General features: G+C 41.4%; 1 protein-coding gene across 1 annotated transcript in view; it reads left to right on the plus strand.

The window, feature by feature from the left end:
* Window positions 1-18,129: 18,129 nt before the first annotated feature.
* The window catches only part of CC2H3orf70 (chromosome C2 C3orf70 homolog), a 103,978-nt gene continuing 94,964 nt past the window's right edge, over window positions 18,130-27,143 (plus strand). Inside the window, exon 1 of the mRNA XM_049628445.1 lies at window positions 18,130-18,913. Coding sequence (XP_049484402.1) covers window positions 18,718-18,913 — 196 coding nt within the window. The 5' untranslated portion in view covers window positions 18,130-18,717. The remainder of the gene's footprint in view (window positions 18,914-27,143) is intronic.

The raw sequence follows: 27,143 nt of genomic DNA on the forward strand, positions 1-27,143 counted from the left end.
GTATTGGTCGGGGTGGGGATGTGGGAATGACATACAATTTGGGATTACTAGAGAAAAAAAAAAAAAAAAAAAAAAAAAAGGTGAGGCAATGACATTAATTAGGTGGGTGGAGGGGTAAACAGGACACGGATGGGACCATTGAGCAGGCTGGAGGAGGCTGGCAGAGGCAGCTGGACTGTCTGGAGGTGGGCCGGATGAGCAGCCTCTGTGGAGAGAGAGAGGGGCTCAGCTGGCAGTGCGAACTGGGAGAACCAGGAACCTGTCCTGCCCACACGAAGCCCCTCTGGACTGCAAGCTGGAGGAGAAGGGACCACAGGGCTCTGGATAAACCTAGCCGAAGGAGGTGTTAGAACAGGGAGGGGGCCACCTTTGCTGGGTTTGAGATCCTTTGGGTTCATGTAAAGAAAGCCCTGGGCACACCCCTCCCCTAGGATAGGGCTTTTTGACAAACAGAGACTTCAGACCATCCTCAAATTTAGTCCAGCACCGACCCCCACACTCCCACCTACCCCCACTACCCTCCCCCCATTACCTTGGCTGGCAACACTCTTTCCAAAGCCACCTCACTTAGGAGCTCAATAATATGTATTTATTCTCAATAATACATTCTGTTTGAAAGTTTTTTTTAAGTTTTTGTTTGTCCGTCTTGTCTCTGATAATGTTCTTCATGCTTCTATGATCAGAAATTTGTTTCTTCTCCACCACTGGGATAAATGTTTTCCTGTTTACATTTCTGGATCATTTAGCCAGTTTGTTCTAGTTTGTATTTAATGCTCTGATTCAGGATAATATTACTCACTATGTTCCTGGCACTGTGCTAAATGCTTTACATACATTATTAAGTTACTCCTCAAAACTATCTTCAAACATAGGTGTTATAAGTCCTACCATACCAAGAGTAAAAGGAGTCTTAGGAATTTTAAAGACTTGCCATAGTCTGGCAAATGAACTGATTCCAATTTGGTTCTTAAGTACTGCATAAGTAAATGATTTTTACACCAATTTCTGGTTGTCTCAGTAGCATTTATTACTGATTCCTTTCCTCACTGTATTACTTTTGATTTGTCATACTCAAACTCTTTGAATGAATCTATTACATCTGTTTTTTCTGATTTAATTATGTTTTCAATGTCATGCCCTATTGCCTTCATGATTATCACTTTATGTTTTAAAATGTACTAACACAAAATATAAAGTAGGATAAGTCTATAATCATTATATTTCTTAAAATAACCCTTCTTTGGATTTTTTCTTGTTATTATACCAGAGGAATTGTACCCTTTGTTTGTTAGGTACGTTAACCTGCTGAGGCTTTGATAAATCTACAGACTAACCTTGAAAATACTATTATATTTACTTTCCTAATTAGGAGCAGGCATAGCACTCAATATGTTACGCTCTCTATAATTTCTCTGAATAATCCTTGCCACAAATTAAGTCAATCCCCATGCATTTAATCTGTTTTTGTTGTAATAGCAACAATAGAAATCCATTTTTATTGTATTCCCTGGTTTTATATCAGCATATATATTGACGTGAACATATAATTCAATGCAATCTATACATAAATATTATATATACATATATACAACATTTTTAGTGTCAGTTCTGTAGCTAAACTCATTACTTTCAGTAATTTTTGGTTGATTTCCTTAGATTTCTAGGTCTGCAATCATGCCATCTGTAAAATAGACACTCTTGTTTCTTCCTTTCCAACATTTATACATAATATTTTCTTCTTGATAGTTACTGACAGCATTTCTAGAACAACAAATCCTGACTGAGAAAACCAATGTGTGTTTCTTTAAGAATAAAATAGACCCTTTCTTTTCCGTGCATACTCCATCATGTTTAGACTGGCAATCCAACATTGCTAACATTGCCTTCATTTCCTGTTTGGAATGGCTGAAGATAAAAATAGTTTGGAGGCAGCTGAAAGAAAAATAAGCAAAAAGGAAAAAAAGTATATCATTAGGGCATTTGGAAGCAATTGTTCCTATTCCCTTTTCCTGGGCATTGCTAGTTATTTCCTCCATGTGAGCCTCTTGAATTCATCTCTCCTTGGATCCTGGATCCCTAGTGCCACAGTCTGTAAATATGAGAGTCCCTGCCCTGAGGTGCTAATATTTTTTCTTGTTACCAGTCCTCCTTCCTGCACATGCTTTCTCCAGAGTAAAGGATATATTCTCATATAAGAGAAATGGTTTTAAACAATGCTGACCAGAAATCCACCTTTCTGATGAATTACTAAACTAAATTCCATATGACAAAAAAGCAATCTCTAAATTATTAACACTTGATTTTCAAATTTTTCATCAGGAAGAGATGAGAATTATAGCCAACAACTTATTAAAATCTCTTTGGATAAAACTTATATATCCAACCTCATGTGCTATATTGTTTTTACTTCTTTGTACAAGTTTTGCATTTCTGGAATTAAGCATAGTGACTAGCACATGTAAAATATTTTTCTCTCCTTTTGTTAACATACGATCTTAATGTTTTTGTTTATTAATGAGATTTACCTATAATTTGATTTCAGTTTCCTATTCAAATTTTGAAGTCAATCATTTTCACTTTATAAAATAAGTTGGTTAAGCTACAACATACACATGCAAACACTCACACATTTAAAGTTTATGTGACATAGGAATTTTTTTGTTCTTTGAAAGTTTGGAAAATTTTCATGTCCACCAGGATCAGACATCTTTGTGGGCTAACCGCTTATGTTTCTTTTTGATGCTTTATATTTTTGTAAGCAAGCACACAATCAGAAATATAGTTTGTTCTTATTTCTAATCTTATTAATTCATATTTATCCCCTTGTTTTGATTGAGATAATAATCATTTACACACACACACACACACAAACCACTTTTTACTATTTTTTTGTTTGCTATTTAAATTTATGTATTTATGTATTTATTTATTTATTTATTTTAAATTTACATCCAAGTTAGTTAGCAGATAGTGCAATAATGATTTCAGGAGTAGATTCTAGTGATTCATCCTCTACATATAACACCCAGGGCTCATCCCAACAAGTGTCTTCCTTAATGCCACTATCCACTTAGCCCATCCCTGTACCCACAGCCCCTCCAGCAACCCTCAGTTTGTTCTCTGTATTTAAGAGTCTCTTATGTTTTGTCCCCCTCCCTGTTTTTATATTATTTTTGCTGCCCTTCCCTTATGTTTATCTGTTTTGTATCTTAAATTCCACATATGAGTGAAGTCATATGATACTTGTCTTTTTCTGACTTATTTTGCTTAGCATAACACTCTCTAGTTCTATCCATGTTGTTGCAAATGGAAATATTTCATTCTTTTTGATTGCCAAGTAATACTCCATTGTGTATGTATACTACATCTTCTTTATCCATTCATCCGTCAATGGATATTTGGGTTCTTTCCATACTTTGGCTATTGTCAATAGTGCTGCTATAAACATTTGTGTGCACATGCCCCATTGAAACAGCACACCTGTATCCCTTGGATAAATACCTAGTAGTGCAATTGCTGGGTCATAGAGTAGTTCTATTTTTCACTTTTTGAGGAACCTCCATACTGTTTTCCAGAGTGGCTGTATCAGTTTGCATTCCCACCAATAGTGCAAAAGAGATCCTCTTTCTCTGCATTCTTGCCAACATCGGTTGTTGCCTAAGTTGTTAATTTTAGCCATTCTGACTGGTGTGAGGTGGTAGTATACTAATTTGTTTTTGTTTTTTTTATTTTATTTATATATATTCTTGTTTAATTAAAAAAATTTTTTTGAATGTTTTACTTTATTTTTGAGAGAGAGAGAGACTGAGCACAAGCAGGGGAAGGGCAGAGAGAGAGGGAGACACAGAATCAGAGAAGCAGGCTCCAGGCCCTGAGCTGTCAGCACAGAGTCCTACGTGGGGCTAGAACTTGTGAACTATGAGATCATGACCTGAGCCTAAGTCAGATGCTTAACCGACTGAGCCACCCAGGGACCCCTTGTTTCATTTTTTTCCTACTCCTGACTTGCTACTTTTTCCCCTCACTAAATACTTTATGTAGGGTTTTAGTTTATTGTGTTCATCTTTACTATTAATAAAGGTCTTCTTTATTAATGATCTTTCCTCCTGATAACTGGGTTGTATGAAGTTTCCCTATATCATAATGCAACAGTTAAGAGCGTGGACTCCGGAGTTAGGCTGCCTGTGTTCAAACCTCAGCTTTAGGCCTTATCAGCTGGGCTGCTTTGGGCAAGTTACTGAACATCTCTGTGCTTCCAGCATTCTCATCTGTAAAGGTGGGGTGGTTCCCAACACCTAGCTCAGAGATTATTTTTGTAAAGATTATTTGAAGATACTGTGGTCATTTAAAATAGTATGTGGCACATAGTAAGCTCTTGATCAATGTTAGTATGATAGTTATTGTTTTTAATTTAAAAATATGAATTACCTAGTCCCTTCTGTAGGAGTACTCAGAGGAAAGAGGCATTTCTTGTGAGGGGTAGGATGAAGGGGAAGACTGGCCTCCAGGGTTGGTCTCTGGGTGAGAGGTAGAGGAGGATCTATGGTCCCCAAGCCAATACTGTGGGTTTACAGCTGGAAAACCATGTAAAATGTTTTCCAGAACTGGGCCGTGGTGAAATGTAACACAGCAATTTCCAGGTAACTATAGCTTCCACTCCTTCTGCTTTTCCTTTCTCCTCTGCCTTATCCTTACCAGCTTCTCAATCCATTGCTTTTCCCCTTTTCCCCCAGTTCAAACCCAAATGAACTTCCATTAAGGTATACATGATTAATAAGATAGAACTTCTATTGTATTTGAATTTAACACTTGGTACAATATCAAGATAAATTAACTTTCCCATGGATTTCTCAGACAGTATGATATAGTGTTAGGTTTTATTTTGTTTTGTTTGGAGGAGGGTTGACGGGGCAAGGGTCCTTCTTGAATATCCACATATCCTCTTACCTATCAACCCAGTGCTATGCATAAGTCAAAACTGGACAGTTTGTTTGAATTTGTTTTCTGGCCAAGGTAAGGGAGTTATGAAGAGATTGAAATAGGAGTCTCTAAATTAATATCTGTAGGAATACGGTGGTGTTTCTGTGAGAAATAAAATTCTAAGCCCTCTTCCCATCTGGGCTTATCTCAGATCACCCTTCTTCCAACTCCCCACTCAGTAAGGAAGAAGTTTTGTTTTTGTTTTTAAGGTTTTATTTTTAAGTAATCTCTACATCCAACGTGGGGCTCAAACTTACAACCCCAAGATCGAGCTGCATGCTCCACTGACTGAGCCAGCCAGATGCTCCAGTAAGGAAGTTTCTAATTTGAATGGTCAGAGCCCAAGACATTGATTGGACCATGTGGCAGATTGTATTTTCCTAAAATGTCTCCTCTCTCATGGTCTTCATACAATGTAACATTAACATGCTTCATCATGAGGCAGGGTCTGTGGAGACCAGGGGGAGCCCTCTGGGTGTAGGCAGACCTCCGTAACTGCCACAACTACACCAATGTCACAGAAATGATGTTGCATGACTTTTGAGGCTGCATCGTAACAGTTAATATGACTTCCTGGTAGCTCTCTCTCAGGACACTTAGCATGTTTGGGGGAAGATACATAGAGAGGCCACATGTGAGTGTCCTGACAGACAGCTAACTACCAGACACGTGAGTAGGCAAATGTTTCTCAGATAGGTCCAGTCCTCAGTCTTTGAGTCTTCCAGTGGAGACTCCAGAAATTGTGCAGCAGAGAAAAGTCATCCTTGCAATGCCTCGTCTGAATTCCCAGCCCACAGAAGTTGTCGGAGATAATAATGATCATTACTGTAAGTCACCAAGTTTTGATTTGTTACACAGCGTCAGGTTACTAATATGGGCTGTATTCACTCAACGGTGTGAACTCCTGTGTTCCTCTCTTGTGTTTCCTGTATCACTTCTAGATGGATCAGGCTTAGCCAGTTTCTTCTCATCTCCTACTTTTCTCCTAATGTGCATTTGGGTGAGCAAATAAGCCAAAGCCTGTTGTGCAAACCTGGCCATACAGTTCCCCTATTTCTTAGGCTTCCTCCTCTTTACGTATGGTCAGAGGGCAGTGATATCCCAAAAAGAAGAAAGCCGCACTTAATATTTTACCAGAGAGCTATACATTGGAGTATGTGTGCCTGGGCCATGTTAATAAAGAGGTATTTTGCTTCACAACCTATGATTATTTATTGTGCTTAGCTTCCTTGGAGCCTGGTGGGAAGAGGAGAGGGAAGTAGGAGGCAAGGCAGGGTTGGGGCATTGCTGGGTCCTTGCCTATAATAACACAGAATCAAAACATCACTCTAATAATGAATAGTGGGTGGAGAACAAACAGGAGTCATCAAAATTTAAATTTTTTTGTGTTTTTATTTTCTTTTTGAGAGAGAGAGAGACAGAGTGCGAGTAGGGGAGAGGCAGATAGAGAGGGAGACACAGAATCTGAAGAAGGCTTCAGACTCTGAGCTGTCAGCACACAGCCCGACACGGGGCTCAAACCCACAAACCACAAGATCATGAACTGAGCTGAAGTCGGACGCTTAACCGACTGAACCACCCAGGCACCCCAGGAGTAATCAAAATTTAAAATGTGTGAAAGCAGAAGCCAGTTCCTCTTCAAACCTCTAAGGTAGAAGGAAGAGCAGTAGCCTTGGAAACATGAAATATGGTTTCTATTTCTTCTCCACCAGGAATAAATTGCAGAATGAGGAGTTTTATGACCTTGGGCAAGTCACCTCATCACTTTTCTGTGCCTCCACTTCCTGAGTAATAAAAGGGGTGTTTTACTGAACTAATTCTGTCAATCTATGAATCTACACGTTTCTCCTTTCAGTCAGTTTCAAAGCTACTCACACCTTCAGCTTCCAAACAGGAACATGTGCGTTTGGATGGACACCCATGGGAGATGCAGGGAGGGCAGGGAAGCCCCAGTTCTGTGCTTTCTGGAAATCACAACAGCTGCCACTGGGGCTTGGCCCTCTCTGTGGGAAGTAGAGGATGAAAATCCTGGGGGACAACAGCTGCCTGGGGAAAGCCAGCTGCCAGTGAGGACAAAGACTTGCTCCTACCCTTATTTCACCCTAGATGAGCTCTGCTGAGGACTGGAGTAACAGTAATGTCCCAGATTCCACACCCAGCCAAGTAGGAATGAGGAGCAGAGAAAGAAAACAAGTCTTATCCTTGCCCTTGACGTTGGAGCAGAGCAGAGGTTCATTTTCCAAATGTCTATATAAAGAACCTAAATGCAGCCACCACAGACATTACACTTGGAGCCAACTGCATTGGTAATTCTTTGCACCTGATGCATTGGCCAAGGGCAAAAAAGCAGGGCTCCTGGAAGAAGCTAACAGTGCTGTCATATTGCATGTCACCTTCTTGTAACTAATTTCCTACTGACTATTTTTGAGATATAATTGACATATAACTTATATTAGTTCCAGGTGTATAACCGAATGATTTGTTATTTGTATAAATTGTGAAATGATCACAGTAAGTCTAGTTTACACCTATCACCACACGTAGTTATCAATTTTTTTTTTACGATGAGAATTTTTAAGATTTTCTATCTTAGCAGCTTTCAAATATACAATACCATATTATTTACTGTAGTCACCATGTTGTACCTTACATCTCCAGGACTTATCCCATACCTGGAAGTTTGTACCTTCGACCACCTTCACCCATTTCCCCTACCCCCCACCCCTTCCTGCCTTTGGCAACCACCACTATGTTCTCTCTGTGAGTTCAGGGGTTTTTGTTTGTTTTAGATGCCATGTATAAGGAAGATCATATAGTATTTGTCTTTCTCTGTTTGGTTTATTTCACTTAGCATAATGCTGTCAAGGTCCATCCATGTTGTTGCAAATGGCAGGATTTCCCTTATTTTTATGGCTGAATAATATTTTCATACTGACTTCTAAAATTAGAGTATCCTCCATATGGTTTCACTCTTATGTGGATCCTGAGATACTTAACAGAAACCCATGGGGGAGGGGAAGGAAAAAAAAAAAGAGGTTAGAGTGGAAGAGAGCCAAAGCATAAGAGACTCTTAAAAACTGAGAACAAACTGAGGGTTGATGGGGGGTGGGAGGGAGGGGAGGGTGCGTGATGGGTATTGAGGAGGGCACCTTTTGGGACGAGCACTGGGTGTTGTATGGAAACCAATTTGACAATAAACTTCATATATTGAAAAAAAAATAAAATAAAATTAGAGTATCCTATTTTTTATCTGCCCTGTCATCCAGCCTCCTGGCCTGTGCTAGACACATGCTCACATATGCATTATAGTAGGGATGTCAGTCATGGTGCCTCCATGCCCACAGTCCCTTCTACAGGAAACTGTCCACTCGCAGCTCTTGCTAAAGCTTAGGTGGCTTAAAAAAATTTTTTTTTTCTTTTTACCATTTATTCATTTTTGAGAGACAGAGACAGAGTACAAGCAGGGCAAGGACAGAGAGAGAGGGAGACACAAGATCTGAAGCACTCCGGGCTCTGAGCTGTCAGCACAGAGCCCAAAGCGGGGCTTGAACCACAAGCTGTGAGATCATGACCTGAGCCCAAGTTGGCTGCTTAACCGACTGAGCCACCCAGGCGCCCCTAGGTGGCTTTTATATCACATGACTTCCCCTTCTCTTTCTTCAGCTGTAGATGACTGTGGTTGAAAAAGATTCTTGTTCTCAAACTGCAAGGGGAGAGGAAAAGGTAGGTCTATCAAGAACTGAATTAGAAAGGATTTACAATGGAAATGAATAGGTGGGGCTGGGACTTTATAGGTCAAAGTTAGGAGGAAACAGACACTATGAGGGAAGAGAAACTATAAGGTGGAACAAACAAAAAGTAGAAAAAATAAATGTGCCGGCAATGTGAGCACCAGCACATGGAGAATAGCAAAGTCCTATTTCCAGAGCACAAGTATGAAGCTCTGTCAACCCCTGTTGCTGTCAGTCCCAGGGCTGCTTTGGTTGCAACCCCAGTTCCTGGGGGCCTGGATGTACCATGGCTTCTGTTTTCGGTTTCTATTATTGTACCATGTACCTCCTGACCTTGAACTTTCCATTACTTAAAGTACTTGCAACACACACACACACTCACTCACACTCCCTTTCCATCTCCGTCTCCGTCTCCGTCTCCCTCTCTTTCTTTCTCTCTCTCTCTCTCACTCACCATTCTGGACACACTGAATACTAAGAGTTCTAGAGTGGGTGCTCTGTGGTGACTCTTGTGCTCTCTGAACAGCATGGTGGGGACATTCAATATGTTGGAGTGTCCTTCAGTGAGAGAGAATGGCTACTAATATATCACAATCATAATGGCAGCTACAACTTCTGAAGTACCTATTTTGTGCCAGGAACTGTCCTTAGCATTCAAAATCATTATCTCACTTAATCACAACAATTCCATTAAAATTGGTATTCCTCACCCTGTATATAGCTAAGGAAACGCTGGCTCGGAGAGTATAAGCGACCTGCCCAGTGACACCAATTAGTGAGTGGTAGAGGCAAGATTTGAACTTAGTGCTGCCTGACTCATGCCAAAGCTCGTGCCCTTTTCACTCTGTTGTGATATCTTCCTCAGGAATTCTGTTAAAACCAGCTTCTCTTGAAGCTGAATTCAGCCTCCCAGAGAGCAGTGGTTCAAGCGTGTTTGGCTTTGATACCTTTAAAAAAGGCAGGCACCTTGCAGTTCAACACAGTCTCCACTGTTCCCTATTACTTTATACCCAGAACTCTTTCCTCCTTTATGTTATTTTCTTAACCCCCAAGGGCACTGGAGTTTGCAGCCTCTGTGAGTAAGTACAATTTCTTACGTAGAGTACCCGATTTCAGACTTCTTTGTACCATGCCTCCAAGTAACTATTAGTGTTCCCCATAAGGATGACTCTCAGCCACTTTGATCTCCACACGTGCCAAAATTAAACTTTTTTTCTTTCTCTATAAACATGTTCCTCCTCCTTCATTCCTTAGCTAATGACTGGCATTTGTCCCTGAAACTCCTTTACTCCGCAGAACCAAATAATGTCAAGTTTTATTAATTTTACCTCTTCAGTATTTATACCACTTCTCCTTTCCACCGCCACTACTCAGGCCCTCTTCATCTTCTTCCTGGGCTAGCAAATGCTTCATCTTGGTCTTGTCCCAATAAATTTCTCCTGCAGGCTCATTCCTGAGTTCACATTTAAAATTCACATTTGATCTTATCACTCTGTGCTCAGAATTCTGCAGTGGTGCCTGTATTAGTTATCTCTTGCTGCATAACAAGTGGCCCCATAATTTAGAGACTTAAACAGCAAAGCATTTATTATCTCATAATTTCTTTGGGTCAGGAATCTGAATGTAGCTTAGCTGGCTTGAGGTCTCTTACAAGGCTCCAATCAAGGTGTTGGCTAGAACTGTGGTTTCATCTCAGGATTCAACTGGGAGGATTTCCTTCCAACATCACTCCTGTGATAGTTGGCAGTCTTCGTCTCCTTATTGGCTATTGGCCAGAGATGTCAGTTCCTTCCCATGTGGGCTTTTCCATAGGACCACTCACAATATGACAGTTGGCTCCCTCAGAATGAGATCTCTGAGAGAGACGGGGAGAGAGATGAAAGCAGCATAAGTCACAGTCTTTGCAACCTTCTCTCAGAAGTGACTTCGTGACTACTTCTGGAGTTGCTAGATCCAGCCCATACTGGAGGGAAGGAATTATGCAGGGTGTGAATACCAGGAGGTGGTGACAATTGGGAGCCATGGTAGAGGCTGCCTACCACAACCTCCCCCTCCTGAAGCAATGGTTTGGCTTTGGTGTTGTGGAGGTTACAAACACATAGGTTTCCTCACCAACATATATCATGCCTCAACAGGAGCAGCTGGGCTTCCCAAATCTGTTTTTTTATGCTTTCCGATAAGTGTTTCCAATGAACAAAGTGCCTCTAGCTTAGAGCTGTTCAAAAACTACTGGTTTAGAGGACTAAATCGAAACTTTGTTGGGCTTCACATGATTTGACCCCTGTCTACCAATTCTGCCTCTTATCTGACCGCTCCTTTAGCCCACATTACTTCCAAGCAAGACAGACTTCCAGAACAGCCCTTTGCCTTTCTTGCTAGCATGCATGCTGTTCCCTCTCCCATAATACATCACTCCCAGCTTGTCTGCATTGCCGGTGTTACTAAGTCACCCTTTTCATGAAGTACTTTTTGATGGCTCCAGGCAGACTTAGCTGTTTCTTTCTTATTCTTCTAGTTTGCTTTGTTTAAACCCCTTAATCAAAGCAATTACCTTTTATACTCTTTTATGATCGGTTTATGTCTCCCCTTTAAGTTATCTCCAGCATCCAACCCAGAGCCTGGCACGTAGGAGACACTCAATAGCTATCTGTGGAGATCAATGAGCCCAGCATTGCCCAAGTGCTTGGGGCCCTGGGTGTGGATGGAGTGCTGACCATAGCCTGGCATCTTCACGGGATGCATGCGGTATCTCAGCTGCCTCATTTATAAACCATGAGTCAGTCATTGTATTCCAGATTGCTCTTCACTGTCATTTTAGCCTTTAGCTACTGACTGAAGTGAGCTAATTAAAGCTGAACTATTTTAATTGCTAATCATCAAGAAATCAGATTTTTTTTAATGGAAATGGCAGAATGTGTGTGTTTTCCTACCATTAAAACAAGCCGGAGTGTTCTTGTTTCAAAATTATGATAGGTCCATTGCATCCAGAAGTAAGTGTGAACTGTCAGAGCGTAAGGAATGGGTTGTGTTGTGTGGAGCACAAAATTGACCCAGTTCCTACTTCTATTAGTGTCACATCACATCACTCAGGAAAAGTCCAGTGGTTATTGGGCTTGAACACGGAGGATGTTTACTGATGCCCACAGGAGGCTGATTGCTTGGCACGTTAAGGACTGGCCTTTTGCCCTCCCTCTTTATATTCAAAACCTACTCTGGAAGTTTATTTTTTCACTAAGATGTTTTTTATCTATAAAAAGATTTCTCTAGTTGATAAAAAAAAAAGTGGCACAAAAGTGGTGTGTCCCTTTCAAATGAAAGTTGAAGAATAAAATGGTGAATTTTGAAAATCATATTAAGACAATCCACATATAATAACCACTCCCACCACTATAAAAAAAAAGAGAAATGTTACTTTGGACCAGTTTGGGGTCCATCTGTTTTTCTATTTTGCCTCTGATGGTGGCACAATGGGATACTTTGGGGGAAATTCTGATATGGAACCATCAGAATGTTACAGAGAGACCATGAATATTTCTCAATTATGTGTCTGTCATTATTGCGATGTCTAAAATACTTCTTTGGGTCTACAGTTGTTACAGCCTGGGTCACCTCTAGAGGTGAGACATTCAATAAGATTATAAGCAAGTTTATTTAAGTTAGGCTTCTTTTTAATTTCAAAGGTTTCAAAGGAATCTCTTAGTTTGGGGGCTTAAGCTTTGAAAACATGTTTTGCTTTTCTACACTATGAATTTTTAGTCATAAATCTTTTAATGTATCCATTCAAAAATATTTGTTGAGAATCTCCTAGTACCCAAAACAATGACAGGCACTGGAAATACACAGTACCTGCTTTACTATTTGAGGTACCAAGTGGTAGGCACATGTCGTTGAGTATGGAAAAAGGAGTGAACTAAGAAAGGGATTCAAGCAGCATTTGAGCTAGAACTTGAAGGAAGGGTAGGAATGGCATGCATAAAAAAGATTAGGCACTTCAAGACAAAGGAAAGGATGACGGAAGAATGAGGGATGACACAGGCGAGCAGGAGGGGATATTACATGTGTAGAAACAAAACAACAATCCCGTGAGGGTACAGATTTGGCGGCATGGGGAAGAGTAGCTGGAGAAGACATCAGGAGGGCTGTGTATGGCCTACAAAGAAGTATGAATTCTTTTTCACTAGGCAGTGAGAAGTGTTAAGGGTGTTTAAGGCCAGATATGATATCAGATTTTAGAGAGTTCTCTTCTCAGCATTCTGAAGGAAGGATTGGAGCATGGAGAGTCTGTTGACGGGGAAGGTATTTGGAATGCTTGGAAGTGGGAAACTAATACTTATTGAGGATCTGCCATCTGCCAGATCCAATGCTAGGCTCTTCACATATGTTATCATATTTAGTGTTCACTGCAAGTGTATGAGGTATGAATTCTAATTCTCATTTAAGAAATGAGGCTATGTAACTTGCCCAAGATCACCCAGCTAGAGGTGGTGGTGGAGCTGAGCTTTGATGGATTCCACCTGCCTGATTCCAAACCGCCCTTCTTTCCTTTATGCTGAAGGGGATGGTGAAGGTCTGAATTATGCCAGCGGCAATGCTAGAGAGGTGTCCTCCCTCCCCACAGAAAACTCCTCATTTAATTGTACCTCATTTGGAAGCTTCTCCAGCTATTTCATCATTCGAATTGCTTTAATATGACAAATTGACCAATTGCTAGCAGGTTATTTATAACCATAGTGAAATTAGTTACTTGGTTCAATCAAGCAACCAAAAAGTAACTGATTTGTAATGACTTGATTTATCAAAGTGTTCAGAACGGTTGGTGTAAATAGATGTAACTTACATTAGCATTAGACAAATATGTGCAATAGAATAGGAAGGCAATATCTGATTATTCACAAATGACATCTGAACCAAAAGGATTTTAACCCTAGCTCGATCTGTAACCAACTGGACAAGTCATAGCTTTGAGTGCAAAAAGATGTTCTGGGAAACCTTCTGTTTTATTTTGCTGATAAAGAAACGGAAGCCCAGAAAGCATAAGGGATTTGCCAAGGTCTCCCAGCCAGAAAACAACAGACCTGAAAATACAGACTTGGACCATCTGTATTTTTCTGATGCCAGGTCCTGGAGAACTTTTCCCACTATGCCTGCTGCACTGTGACAATGACCAGTCACTTAGCCTCTTGAATCCTCAATTTTCCCACAACAAGAGAGAGTTGGTTGGTGGGTGTATCAGTTAGCTTTTACTATGTAAGAGACAGCCCAAAACAACAGGTTTTACAACACCTGTTTTATGTAGCTCCTGATTCTATAATGTGTCCTGGTGGCTGTTCAGGTCAGGACTGGCTCAGCCGATTTCTACTGGACTTGCTCATGCTTCTGTCATTAACTAGTGGGTCTTGGATGATCTAGTATAGCCTCACTGATAGGGGTTGGTAGACCATTGGCTAGAGATCAGCTGTTCATCAAGTGGGGCACCTTCATTTTCCTCCACAAAGCATTTCATCCTCCAGCAGACTTGATCAAGTTTGTATACCTGGTGCCCTCAGGGTTCTAAGCACAAAAAGAGAGAAACCCCACTGAGCATGCTCTTTGGAAATCTTTGTGATGCCAAGTTTGGTATTCTCTCATTGGCTAAAGTCAGTCACATGATGTGGCAGGCAGCTTGTGAAGTGGTTCCCAATAATTCCTACCTCCTGATATTCATGTCCTTGTGTAATCTCCTCCTGTGTGAGGACTGGACCTCAAGATTGGCTTCTAATGAATAGATTCATTAGACCTCAAGTCAATAGACTGGACCTCAAGATTGGCTTCTGTGAAAGTGATGGGGTATAGCTTCTAAGATTAGGTTAGTGACACTCTCTTTGACTCTTTCTATGTGCTTGCTCTGGTAAAGCAAGCTGCCATGTGTGTACTGCCTTATGGAGTGGTCCATGTGGCAAGGAACAGAGAGAGCCCTCTAGCCAATAACCAGTGACGAACTGAGACCCTCAGTCAAACAGTTCCTTGAAGAACTGAATCCTGTCAACAACCGGTGAGTGAGTGAACTTGGAAGCGGACCCAACCCCCATTGAACTCTAGATGACACCGCAGCCCTGCCCCATACCTTCATTGAAGTCTTGTGAGAAACTTTCAAACAGAAGACCTAGCTAAGTTATGCCTGACTCACAGAAACTGAGTTGTTTTAACCTTGTAGTGATTGGTTATATAGCAATAGGTAACTAATACACATAGCTAAGTTCGGAGTCAGTAGGGAGGGTAAGTATCCAACAGTGTGGTTATAGGAAGAGTAATTATATAAACTATTCACACATATTTGCAAACAATTTACTACGGTTTTCCAGCCTTTGGGAGTCTGAGGTGGAATGATTTTCACTACTTCAACACTTATTCTCTGTGCAAAGAACTGGGAACAAGATGGTGAACAAGACAGATTTCCTGCCCTTAAGGAGCTTACAGTTTGTGGCAGGGGAGGGGAAGAATGGGGAAAGACATTAGTTCAATAATTCCTTCTTTAATTATTTGTTTAAAGTGATATTAAGGGAGAATGTGTATAACAGTCTAGGTTGGTCAGAGTAAAGCTTCTTTGAGAAAGTGGCACATAAGCTGAAGAGGCAGGCAGAAGAGAAAGAGAGGGAAAGAGGAAAATTCCAGGTAGAACGGTGACATTCTTAAAGAGGAGGCAGAAAGGTGGTCAGCAGATATGGGACAAGTTCCTATTTATGATCAAATTGTATCTTATTATGTAATAATGATGTTATGGGTTATGGTTTTAGAGATAAATGCAAAAATATTTATGGATGAAATTATTTGATGTCTGGGATTTGCTTCAAAACAATCCAGTGGCAGGATAGGGGTCAGGAGTGGGTGGAGCTATAAATGAAACAAGAATGAGTTAATACATTTTTGTGTATTTTTCGTTTTCCATAATAATACTTTAAAAACTTGTATCTGGGGGTGACTGCGTGGCTCAGTCGGTTGAGCATCCAACTCTTGATTTTGGCTAGGTCATGATCTCATGTTTCGTGGGATCGAGCTCCGTTTTGGGTTCTGTGCTGACAGTGTGGAGCCTGCTTGGGATTCTCTCTCTGTCTCTCCCTGTCCCTCTCCCCCTTTCAAAATAAATAAATATTAAAAAAAAAAAAACTTGTATCGTGACAACACATCCTGAATGCTGTACGTATATATGTTTGAGAGGTCACAGGACACTTATTTCCTCCTGCTCCACTGCAGAGTAGAGGTTAATAGCATCTTTAGGGCAAGGGGATGGAATGAGTTTTGTGTTACAGAAAATGTAAAGGCTTCTCAGCTTCAAATCTTGTGGCTAAACATAAAGAAGGATATTTGGGTAATTTACCTTGCCTCCTGGTTATAAGGTGCTCTATTGCATTATTTCTCATCCTCATTTGTCACTAAGATGGTATGGTTTCATATGTAATAGAATCTTATAACGTGGTTTTTACCCTAGAGTAAAAGGCAGCGGGAGGATGCTGTTTAAATATTAGTAAAATGCTGAAAAGATTCTGTTATAAGGCCTTATATAATCTAGGAAGTATTAAAGAGCTTATGGGTGGGGAAGGAGAAAAATAGGGTAGAAGAGATGGAAATCCCCCTTTGTTAAAAAAATTCTGGGTTGGCTTGCTACAGCAATACTGGATTAAGGATTTATTTGATTAAGTTTTCCTTTTACTCATGTTATTCTGAGGTGGGTCAGACTGAAATTAATAGCCAGCATAGATAGATTTTATGAGTCAGGGATGTATTTCATTAGGATTTTTTCAGGACAGGGACACCTGGGGCTGAAGCTGAAGAGCTGATGCTTCATATTTATAACTGTTTCAATGTTATTGGGGGAACCGTATTTCGTGATTTTGATTTATATCTTTGTTGAAAATTCCTTTGCCACCAAATTGAGTCTCTCCCTAACCCCTAATAAATGAAGACTTCACTAGAGTCAGATATATGCAAATTACATTTCCCTTCTCAAGCTAAGGTTAAATAAAAGGGAAAATTATCAAAGATTGCTTATGGCAGCAAGGATTTTCAGTGCTTGAAGATGAATTTCGTTATTTCAAAACCATGATGAGTCTCCTCAGTCAGTGCAAAGCAGGAAAGGAATAAAGTAACGGAGAAAAGCGGACCTGGGCATAAACATGTTCCCACACAACATTTGTGCTGAAAGGCTTTGTTGGTGTTCCCTGAACCTTGGCAATTACAGGCATTTTCCTTTGCTCGGAAAAACGTCTGGCAAATACCGAGAGTAGGTTCCCTCCTATTCTGTGTTCAAGGCTAGGTTCTGGCCTTGTTGCAGGGAAACACTAATTCCTAACCATGCTATGCTCCCTGGGAGCAAATGGTTTGTTTTCTCTTCACTGAATCCAGCCTGGGGTGGGTTCTCAGCAGCTGAGCCTGGCATGGAAAATCTATTTGGAGCAACTTGTCCCCAGGAGGGAAGAAGGCAAGCTGATTGTGCGGAGGAGTCGCAGCCACCATCCGGGTCAGCCACACTCGCTGGCCAGTGCAGGCATCAACACACAGAGGCACACACGAGAGTCCACAGCAAACAGGAGTCCTGTTTGTGTGCCCACACCCGCACGTATCACGCATACCCAGCTCTACCCATATATGCACTGTGCACCCACACTTGACATACCAGTCACATGTACCACAATGACACACAGACACCATACACACATACACAACACGTATATAACCACATCCACCCGCACATCGTGTACAAATACACACACATACACAGCTGCACATACTACACAGACCACATATACTCCACTCCACACACACACCACCCACAATCCACCCTGGTCATATACATCCATACCACATACTCCTGTATACACACACCTCATCACACACCATGTAATGTCACAAGCATCACGCACACCACATACATTCCGTACATACCATGTACACACTTGAACACATCCAACTACACACACATACCCACCACACATACTCCGCATAGCAACCATACACACCTACATACCACACACACACACACGCAACACATTCCACACACCAGTCCTGTGCACCACAAATGCATCTCTGTGTCTGAGACACCCACACACCCACCCCGGTTACTTTCCCGCTCAGCAAGGCGGGGCTGCAGTCCCCTGCGGGACTGGGGCGGGCGGGCGCGCTCAGGGCCGGCGGGCCTTGGTTACCGCGGGCGGCGAGGCGGCAGGGCTGGGGTCTCGGGGCCGGCGGCTAGAGCCCCGGAGGCGTGGCTGAGCGGCCACACCTGGAGCGGGTGGCTTGCCCCGGGGTAGTGCGCGCGAGCGTGAACGTGCGCGCGCCTCCGAGGGGCCTCTGTGCCCCCTCCGGGAGGTGTGTACTGGGGGAAACGTGAGCCGCTCGAGGGGAGACGCTGTGTGTGCGAGAAAACCTCGCTGGCGGATGCGCAGGGACCGGCCCCCCGAGCGGTTAGGCTGGGCGTGTCCTCGGTGCGCCCGGCCCTCGGTGGAGTTCTCCAGACGACCCAGCTCGGCTGGAAGTGTGTGTGGGGAGCGCGCGCGCAAGCCGCTGTGCGTGTGAACACCAAGCCGCCAAGGCGTGTGTGTGTTCATAATGGCCGTCCGTCGGTTGGGGTCGGTCTCGGAGGAATGAATGAGTGTGTGTCAGAGACTCGCTGTGACAGGAGGGGACGCCGCTAGTGTGTGCCAAGAGGCCAGGCTAGCTGAGGGACGCCTGGCATCGGCCGGCGCCGGTCGGCGCGCGCGTGTGTGCGCGTGCGTGTGCACGTGGGGACGCGGCGCGCGCCGCGGCGGAGGGAGGCGGGCGGCGGCAGGCCCAGCCCCCGGTCGCAGCGCCCGGGGCGGCTCCTCTGCGAGCCTGGGACCGCCGTGCTCCCGCCACCACCACCGCCGCCGCCGCCACGCGCTGGCGTGACTCCCGGCCCGCGCCCTCCCACGTCTGCAGCCTGCTCGGCTTTTTGCCCGCCCAGACGCCGCTTCTCCCGGCTCCCGGCCTCGGCTCCGCGGAGGGAGCGGAAATGAGTGCGGCGTCGGCGTCGGCGTCCGAGCGGGGTTGGAAGAGCGAGAAAGTGGACGAGGCTCAGGCCCTGGCGCGGAGTTGCGCTGCCCGAAGACCCGACTTCCAGCCGTGCGACGGGCTCTCCATCTGTGCCACGCACAGCCATGGCAAGTGCTTCAAGCTGCACTGGTGCTGTCACCTAGGATGGTGTCACTGTAAGTCGAGTCGCGTCTCCCCTCCTTCCGCCGCCGTCCCAGGGCGCTCGGTGTCCCGGGTCGCGGTTGCCACTCTGCGGTCGCGGGTCTCGGCTCGGCGGGGGCTATCCAGCTGCTAGCTGGAGCCACCCTGGGCTCCCGGCGGGCCAGGCGGGAGCTGCCCGAGGCGCCGGACGCCTCGGTTGGCGCTGCCTTGGCAACGAGATGAAATCCCGTGGGGAGCTTAGCTTTAGCCACTTCTACAAAAGGGGATCTCCCCGTCCCAGGAAAACTGGAGGTTTTTTTTTTCCCCCTTGCTTTTTTATCTGAAATGACCAGGCACTGTGTTGAGAAATGGTAGAGCGCCGTCAGAGTTGACAGCCAGAGGGGAAGCCTTTTTTCAGGGCTAGTGGAAATGCTCCCCTTTCTTTCTCACTTTTGTTTTTTCAGGCTGCTCGTTAAAAGAAAGAGCCCTTGGAAATCGAATTGTGGCCCATTTATTGTATCCAAATTGAGAAAACACTGAAGTGTAAGAGAAAGCTTTCGAGAAGTTAATATTAACAGTTTGGAAGGGTGAACTCCTTCAATACTCAGTTGTAGCGTATAGAGCCAATATATTTGACTGTTTTAAAATTACGAAATAAAATAAAGGAAAGTAAGCTTTAATAATCTCAAACCAATTTACAAAAGCCAGAGCTAACTGGTCTAGACCTTTTCTCTATGTTTATCCTGCCTGTGATTTTTAAAACGTATTAAACTTAAGTAGCCATTTAATCAGAATTCCACAATTTGATTAGTTCACGATATTAGGCCTGCTGTATCCAATAAATCATCATTTAAAGAAATATGTTATAAACTTAAGTTTCAGCATACTCTTATAATAGAGGTTTTTGGAGTGTTTATTCAGGACACACATTCTGGAAGTGATCTTAAGTTAAAATTGTTTTTTCCTTGTTGGTTAGGAAAAAATGGCTCCCAACAAGAGATGCAGTACATTGACAAGTCCTTGTTTACGTTAATTGAACACAGGGGGATATTTTAAATTGAATTTATGATTTGAAGAATAGGAGAATTCCTGCCTTTTGTTTACATTGAACAGTATTGATTTTTTTGTGTTGTCTGCTGAAGGGTCAGGTTCTTCCTATATTTCATTATGCCTATTGCTCTCAGATCCATTCCTCATTATAAAGCATCATTTCAGTGGGGGACAGGATACAAAGTTGGAAGTAGCAATTGTAAGAAACCTGTGATGCTGAAGTGCACAAGTACGATGAATCTGGTGAGAGTCCATTTTCTAGGGAGGTATAGAATCATAGTACAGAATATGAGGAACATTAAAGACGGTCAGGTCAGTGCCTGTCTTATTTCAGCAGTCTCTCCACTAAGTACCAACATTCCTGATGGGAACCTTGCAGTCTTCTCAGGTAGCTTTGATTCTTAAAAATAGTCTCATATGGAGCTAAAATCAGTTACTTTCTAACTTCTTTCCACGGGTCTTATTTCTACCTTATGAAATCATGTAGAACAGTCTAATCCTTTTTTAGATCATGTTTTGTTTTTTTTTTTCCAGCCCTTCAGATATACATAGACGGACATATACATATTCCACGGACATAGACTGTCTTCTCTCTGTATTCCCAGCCATTGTCACAATGTCTGGCCTGAAATAGATTTGAAATTCATGTTCATTGAGTGACTGAATGAAAGTAGCCATCGTTTTCCTCTCGGGCATTGTTTTGTCCTGTTTATAAATCTCTAGTCCCTTCTGCCTCTCCTTGTGTGGAATAGTATCCAGACTCCAGAGCATCCTGGTTGTTCTTTTCTGAATTTGTGCCAGTATGGTTATGATCCTTTGAAGACTGTGACCCTTAGAAGGGTACGTAATATCCCAATTGTGGTTTGAGTCGAGCAGGACTGCTGTCTCCCATGTGTGAGATACTGCTACTGCTGCATCTAGCAGCACATTAGCTTTTCTCATATCCTCATCATATTGAGCTTGCTGCTGTCAGATTGAACTAAGATTGCTGTCGACTAAAGACATTAAGCCCCTTTTTTGTTTGTTTTACGTACATGGCAGTTAAGTCATGATGCTTGCCCATTGCACAGTTATATATGGATTTCTTTGGACTCTGATACCTTAGATGTTTTTCCCCATTAAATTTCATCTTCATTAGAATTATCCATTTATCTGGCTTATCGTTGTTTTTTCAGATCCCAGCTCTTTCTTAGTCCATATTTGAGCCCCCTAGTTTCGTGTGAGTCCTATATGGGATGCCAACAGTAGTATAGTAACCTTTTGCATCTTCATTCAAATTATCGATAAAATTGTTGAATAGGAGAAGGCCACATATAAGAATCCTGAAGCTCACAGGTAGGACTGACCTTTAAGTTGATGGCAGTTCATTAAGAAGCACTCATTGTTATGGTCATTCAAATAATTAGCTAGCCACTTAGTATTGTATTTATCTTATCCATGTGGTATAATGAGAGCCTGGTCATATACCTTGTTGAAATCCTACCTTGTTGATATCTGACACTATTTATATTGCTTCTTTTTAATACATGATCTATCTATAAACACACTCTCTAAAGAAGAAAGGAAATTTGATTAGTCTGGTTATTTAGTTTGGCTCCACAAATGCTTACCATTTTCTTTTCTTAGGGATTAGAAGCTATTTTTTAAATAAAATATCTGAATTAGGAAAGGATTGATGTCGAGTCTGCTGGACTATCGTCAGTTCTTTTCTTTAAAAATCAGATCTACGTTTATTTGCTTGTTTCCAGTCTTTGGCAACCCTCCGGGTATCCATGCTTCCTCCACTGGCAGCAATTCAGTGATCACATTCACAAGAAGCTTCATTTCATTGAGAGCAGCAGCAAGGTGCTTTGTTACAGTCTTCTGTCCTATACTGGGAATCAATTCTTTCTATCCCTTTTTTAGTCCAAATATCATTTTTCTTGAAAAGATGCAGAGCTCACACATTTGAGAAGTTCTACTTTCTTTTTGCCACTCACAAACATTACAGCATCAGTTCTAAGCCGAATTTTTAAATTCTGTTTAATGTATATTGAGCACTTTTTTCTTTGTGAGACATTATTATGGAAGTTAGGGATATAAATATGAATACAGCTGGACCGTGCCATTTAAGCAGAGTATAAGGACATGATTAATACTATATTTATTTTTGTATTCCTTTAAAATCACAAATGAGGGACATCTGGGTGGCTCAGTTGGTTAAGTGTCCGACTTCAGCTCAGGTGATGATCTCATGGTTCATGGGTTCGGGCCTGCGTCAGGCTCTGAGCTGACAGCTCAGGATTCTGTGTCTCCCTCTCTCTCTGCCCCTTCCCTGCTTGCACTCTGTGTCTCAAAAATAAATAAACATAAAAAAATTTTTTAAATAAAATCATAAATGGTAAGGGTGAGAAAACTATCAACTTGTTCACCAAATCAGAAAATGGTAAAATGAGAGGACCACTTTGATATTTGAGAGAGGAATTTCAGAACAAATGAAGAAAGTTCAGTTATATATGGTTCGTGTTAAACTTGTGAAATTCATAACCTTAGGAAATAGAAAAGACTGAAAATATATACATGTTCATAAAAGACATATAAAACATGTATATATTCATAGATGTGGTACTTGATGTATTATTAAAGGAAATAGTGTTTGGATAATGGCAGAGTTTGAGAATCATGTCTGGGAGGAAAACTATGATACATACTGTAGGTGTCACTATCAAAAATAGGTTATTTAGTTGAAGAAACTATGGCCCTGAATGTGTAACTTTTTTTCTTCCCTCAGTAAAGAGCGATATTGGATGGAATTACTGAGTGAAGGATTCCAAGAGGAGTTTTGAGAGGAAAAAAAAGACATAGCTTGGGTAGGGAAGAGGATTGGGAAAGAATAAATCACATGCAGAGACAAAGTAGATTTTGTGGCGAGAATAGGTAGAACATGTACAAGGCATAACAAATTAGATTGTTGAAATGAACAGGGAAGGTGGGAAGTCTGAGGTTTCAGTTGATAGAGACCATAACATGATAGCAGTGATATGGGCAGTAGAGGAATGAAACTACCAAGGGAGATTATTTTGTTATTAGTGTAAAATAGAAATTCATTCAATAATATCCATAAATGGAAATTGGAATAGATTATTAATTTGGAGATAGAGGAAGAGAAAAGTTACAAAGGATAACTTCTAGACTTCCGCCTCATGCATATAGGATGGATGGTAGTGCCATTCATTCACTAACAAAAAGAAAATATTAAAGAAGAGCTAGGGTTTGGCTGAGCATGGATTGTGAATCCAGTTTTGAATCGTGAATCCTGGGAGACCAGGAATTCAGTTTTGGATCTATTGAGTTTAAGCTGCCTTGTCATCACATAGTAATAATGTGAGTAGGCAATTGGATGCAGAGATCTAGAACTTAGAGGAGAGGTCTTCACTAGAGATAAAATAGAAGTCATTTACTTATTTTTAGATTACAGTTGTGGCCATGGTGAAGCCAGAAGATCACCAAGGGAGGGACTATGGTATGAGAAATGAAAATCTTTAGGCTTTCCCTTTAGAATGCTAATATTTAGAACACTAATATCTGGGTACAGGAGGATCAGCTTGCAGCAGAGTCCGGGAGGGAAGAAAAATATGGAAAGTTATTTTTTTGCATATTTTATTGCAGAAGCAGAGGGAAATGAGTGTTTTAAGAAACAGTATGAAAATTAGGGGTGCCTGGCTGGCTTAGTTGGAGTGTGTGGCTCTTGATCTCGGGGTGGTGAGTTTGAGCCCCATATTGGGTATAGAGATTACTTAAAAATAAAATCTTTAAAAAAAGGAAGTATGAAGATTAAATCAGTTTTCGGCAGCTTATTTCTTAGAAATTGGCAAAATATACAAATAGTGATTTTCTTTATTGCTGAAAAAGAGGGTAAAAGGTTTAGTCTCACAACAGTAACTTCAAAAATATATTTAATTGCAGGGGCACCTGGGTGGCTCAGTTAGGCATCTGACTTCAGCTCAGGTCATGATCTCACAGCTCCTGGGTTCGAGCCCTGTGTCAGGCTTCTGTGCTGACATGACAGCTCAGAGCCTGGAGCCTGCTTTGGATTCTGTGTCTCCCTCTCTCTCTGCCCCTTCCCTGCTCACACTCTGTCTCTCTCTCCTTCAAAAATAAATAAACATTTAAAAAAAAAAAAGAATATATTTAATTGCAGTATTAGTCAAAGCTATTTGAGACAGTAAATTCTTCAAACTAGAAAGAAAAGAATAGAATGACAGGAGCTGAGAATTAGGACACAGAAATTACAGTTAATATTTATTGAGTGATTACTGTGTACCAGAGTAAGCTTATTATGCTAAGCACTAAATAGACAATTATGTCATTATGTCCATTCTACAATTGAGGAAGGAGGCTTAGGGAAGTTAAGCTAGTAAAAGTAGAGCCTGGATTTGGGTCCAGGCCGGTCTGATTCTAGGACCGAGACTCTTAACCACCATAGGTTCTACAGAGTAATTTAAAATTAATGCACAAAATCAACAGTTTTTGGCTCCACCAAAGCCAGTGATGGGAAAAATTGTTAAGAAATGAGTGGAAAATTGTAACACTTGCAAAAATGAAATACAGAAGAATGAGAACTGTAAAGAGGTCATGAGATGTGATGGGGAATGACATCTAAGTTAAGAGTTAAGGAAGAAAGAGTGATTAGAAGGTGACAGGGGTGGGTGGGTAGTGTACGTGGTATGATGTTGGTGCCACCAGCAGAACTCAGAGTTGGCTTAATAAAATCACATAATAGATTAGTTCAGTTTTTTGCAGAAGACATCTTAAAAGATGTCTGTCTTTTTCAGATTGAAAGCAGGAAGAGTGGGACTTGATGTAGTCTAATAGATGGTATTAACATATCTAAAGAAAGACTGTCGCAGCAGAAGGTGGATGGGCAGCATGGAAATATAAAAAAATGGGTATTGGAGAGGCAGAATTTGGAAGTGTTTTTTTCAGAACTGTTCAGAGAAGGTGATAGCACTGCCTAGAACTTAAATATCTGGTCTGTATGATTGGACTGTCCTACAAATATTTGGCTATAAGTTGGTTTCCTATTTATAGATTTTCTATAGAGAGAGGAGCTGATTAGAGAATTTAACTCTTAGGACCTTTTAGCAAATATACTTGTCTCCACTAGGTAGTGTATTAGCATTGTGGTTTTTGTGTCATTGTATTTGTTTTGGTTTCCTGCTTCTACACAACTTAGGGTAAATCCACAAAATCAAGTTCTGACTTAGCCAGGGTAATGCCTGCTGGTTTTCCTAAGGGGCATCTCAATCATATCAATAGCAGTTGCTACAGAAAAATATATTTAAAAAGTTTGATGGTGAAAACTATAAAAAAAAAATGGAGTGGTAGTTTTATTGGATGAAGGAGTCAACAGAAGCTTTTTTTTCCCCCTAAGAATGAGGCTTCTTATCCTGTCTAGTGGCTGAAGGAAGAGAATATGGATGTTAAGAAGACAAGTGTGATGTGAAGTTCTGAGTGAGATTCCTCAAAGCCTTTCAAAGAAAGAGAAAACTGATGGGTGTTTTTCCATCCACATGGTGCTTCAATCATAACACACATCAACTTCAACAATAACAATAACGGTGCTTATTGCAGGCATCTCTTTTTGCATGCAATCTTTATATATGCAGGCATCATCTTTTTGCATGTGTCACCTCACTTAAACCTTAGAACAACCCTGTGAGGTAGGTATTGCTACTACCCTCATTTTTTAGATTAGGAAACTTGCTGAAGGGTTATCAGTAGTCGCTTTGGCTGTATATGGCAAATGTACATCAGAATCTTACAAACCAAGTGCCAACCAGGGCTCTGGGGCACTTGGTTCCACTCAGGGTACAGTGAGGATGACCTTCAGCTGTTTTAAATTCTTTCTGGAAAAAGCAGGAATTCAGTAAATAAAGTAAAATAAGAACGGTTTCTGATTTTAAAAGAAGGGCAATTGTATGCAGTATGAGCATTTTCAGAGTGGTTGCAAACACTATAAAAACTGTGCTTTTAAAAACTACTTAACAGTGTATTGTATAATATGAATCTTCAGTCACCTCATATCCTCAGCTGATCCCTAACTGGTGCAAACCCTTTTGGTTGTTGTTAGATTTGCATGCATACCATTAATTATTGCTGGCTTCCAAGCCTGTTGCATTTAGGGATTTGAACTGGATAGCTTTTGAGGATGTTTCTGTGGTAATTTCCTACATTCCAAGACCCCCATTTTGTTTAGGTTTATTCTCTCATACTGTAGAATTTCATTTATTAAAAGAATATTAAAGAGAAATGTTATTAATTCCAAACAATAATAGTAACACATGTTTAACAATCAAAAGTTGTCTAGTAGAAGATTTGCTTTCTTGAAAAATAAAGAATGGTTTATACATAAAACGAGGAAGGCACAGTGTAATCCTAGAAGGGACAAGGGCCATGGAGTCTGATACACCTTAATTGGAATCATGATTCCTCCATTTATTGGCAGTGTGACCTTGGACAGGTTAGTCAACCTCTCTCAGTCAGTCTTAATGTTCCCTCTGGAAAACAGGAATAGAGGTTTCTATTTCACAGGGTGGTTGTGAGGATTAAGTGACACACGCAAAGTACTTAGTGCAAGTATTTAGTAAAAGTGGCTTGAGCCCCTCCTCAAGAAAACCAAACAAACAATATATAGAAATACCAGCTAGTATAATCATCCTGAGGGCAGGCTCTGGCTTGGACTTGGTGTTTGAATGCTGGATCTGCCCACTTGACCAGTTATATGGTTTGAGGGAAGTTAACCTCTTTCAGTTTCCTCACTTTTAATACAGAGATAATAATAGCACCAGTTTCATGGTGTAATGACTGCCAGTCTCCAGCTCCTTCTCCCTTCCACAAATGTTTAATGTTTAATCTGAAATTCACTTTGTGACCATACTCATTTGTTCAGTTAAACACTCAAAACAGCAAAGGTAGTATATACATTGTGAAAAAATATATTTAGAAATTAATCAGTTTTTTGTTACCCTCCATTGGAAGGTCTGTTTTGTAATAGTTACTATGTGATGATTATGTACTTCTTGTCATGAAATCTGACAATGTCCTCCAACTCCCATGCCCCTCCTGCATCCTGTTTTCCACCATTGTTAAGCATTGGATAGTTCTGGTTTATTAGATATACCAGTTAATAGCTTTCATATATAGCAAATAAGGGTCAGAAGGTTTCAAAGGATC

The sequence above is a fragment of the Panthera uncia genome, chromosome C2 (genome assembly GCF_023721935.1).
Source record: "Panthera uncia isolate 11264 chromosome C2, Puncia_PCG_1.0, whole genome shotgun sequence".
NCBI lineage: Eukaryota > Metazoa > Chordata > Mammalia > Carnivora > Felidae > Panthera > Panthera uncia.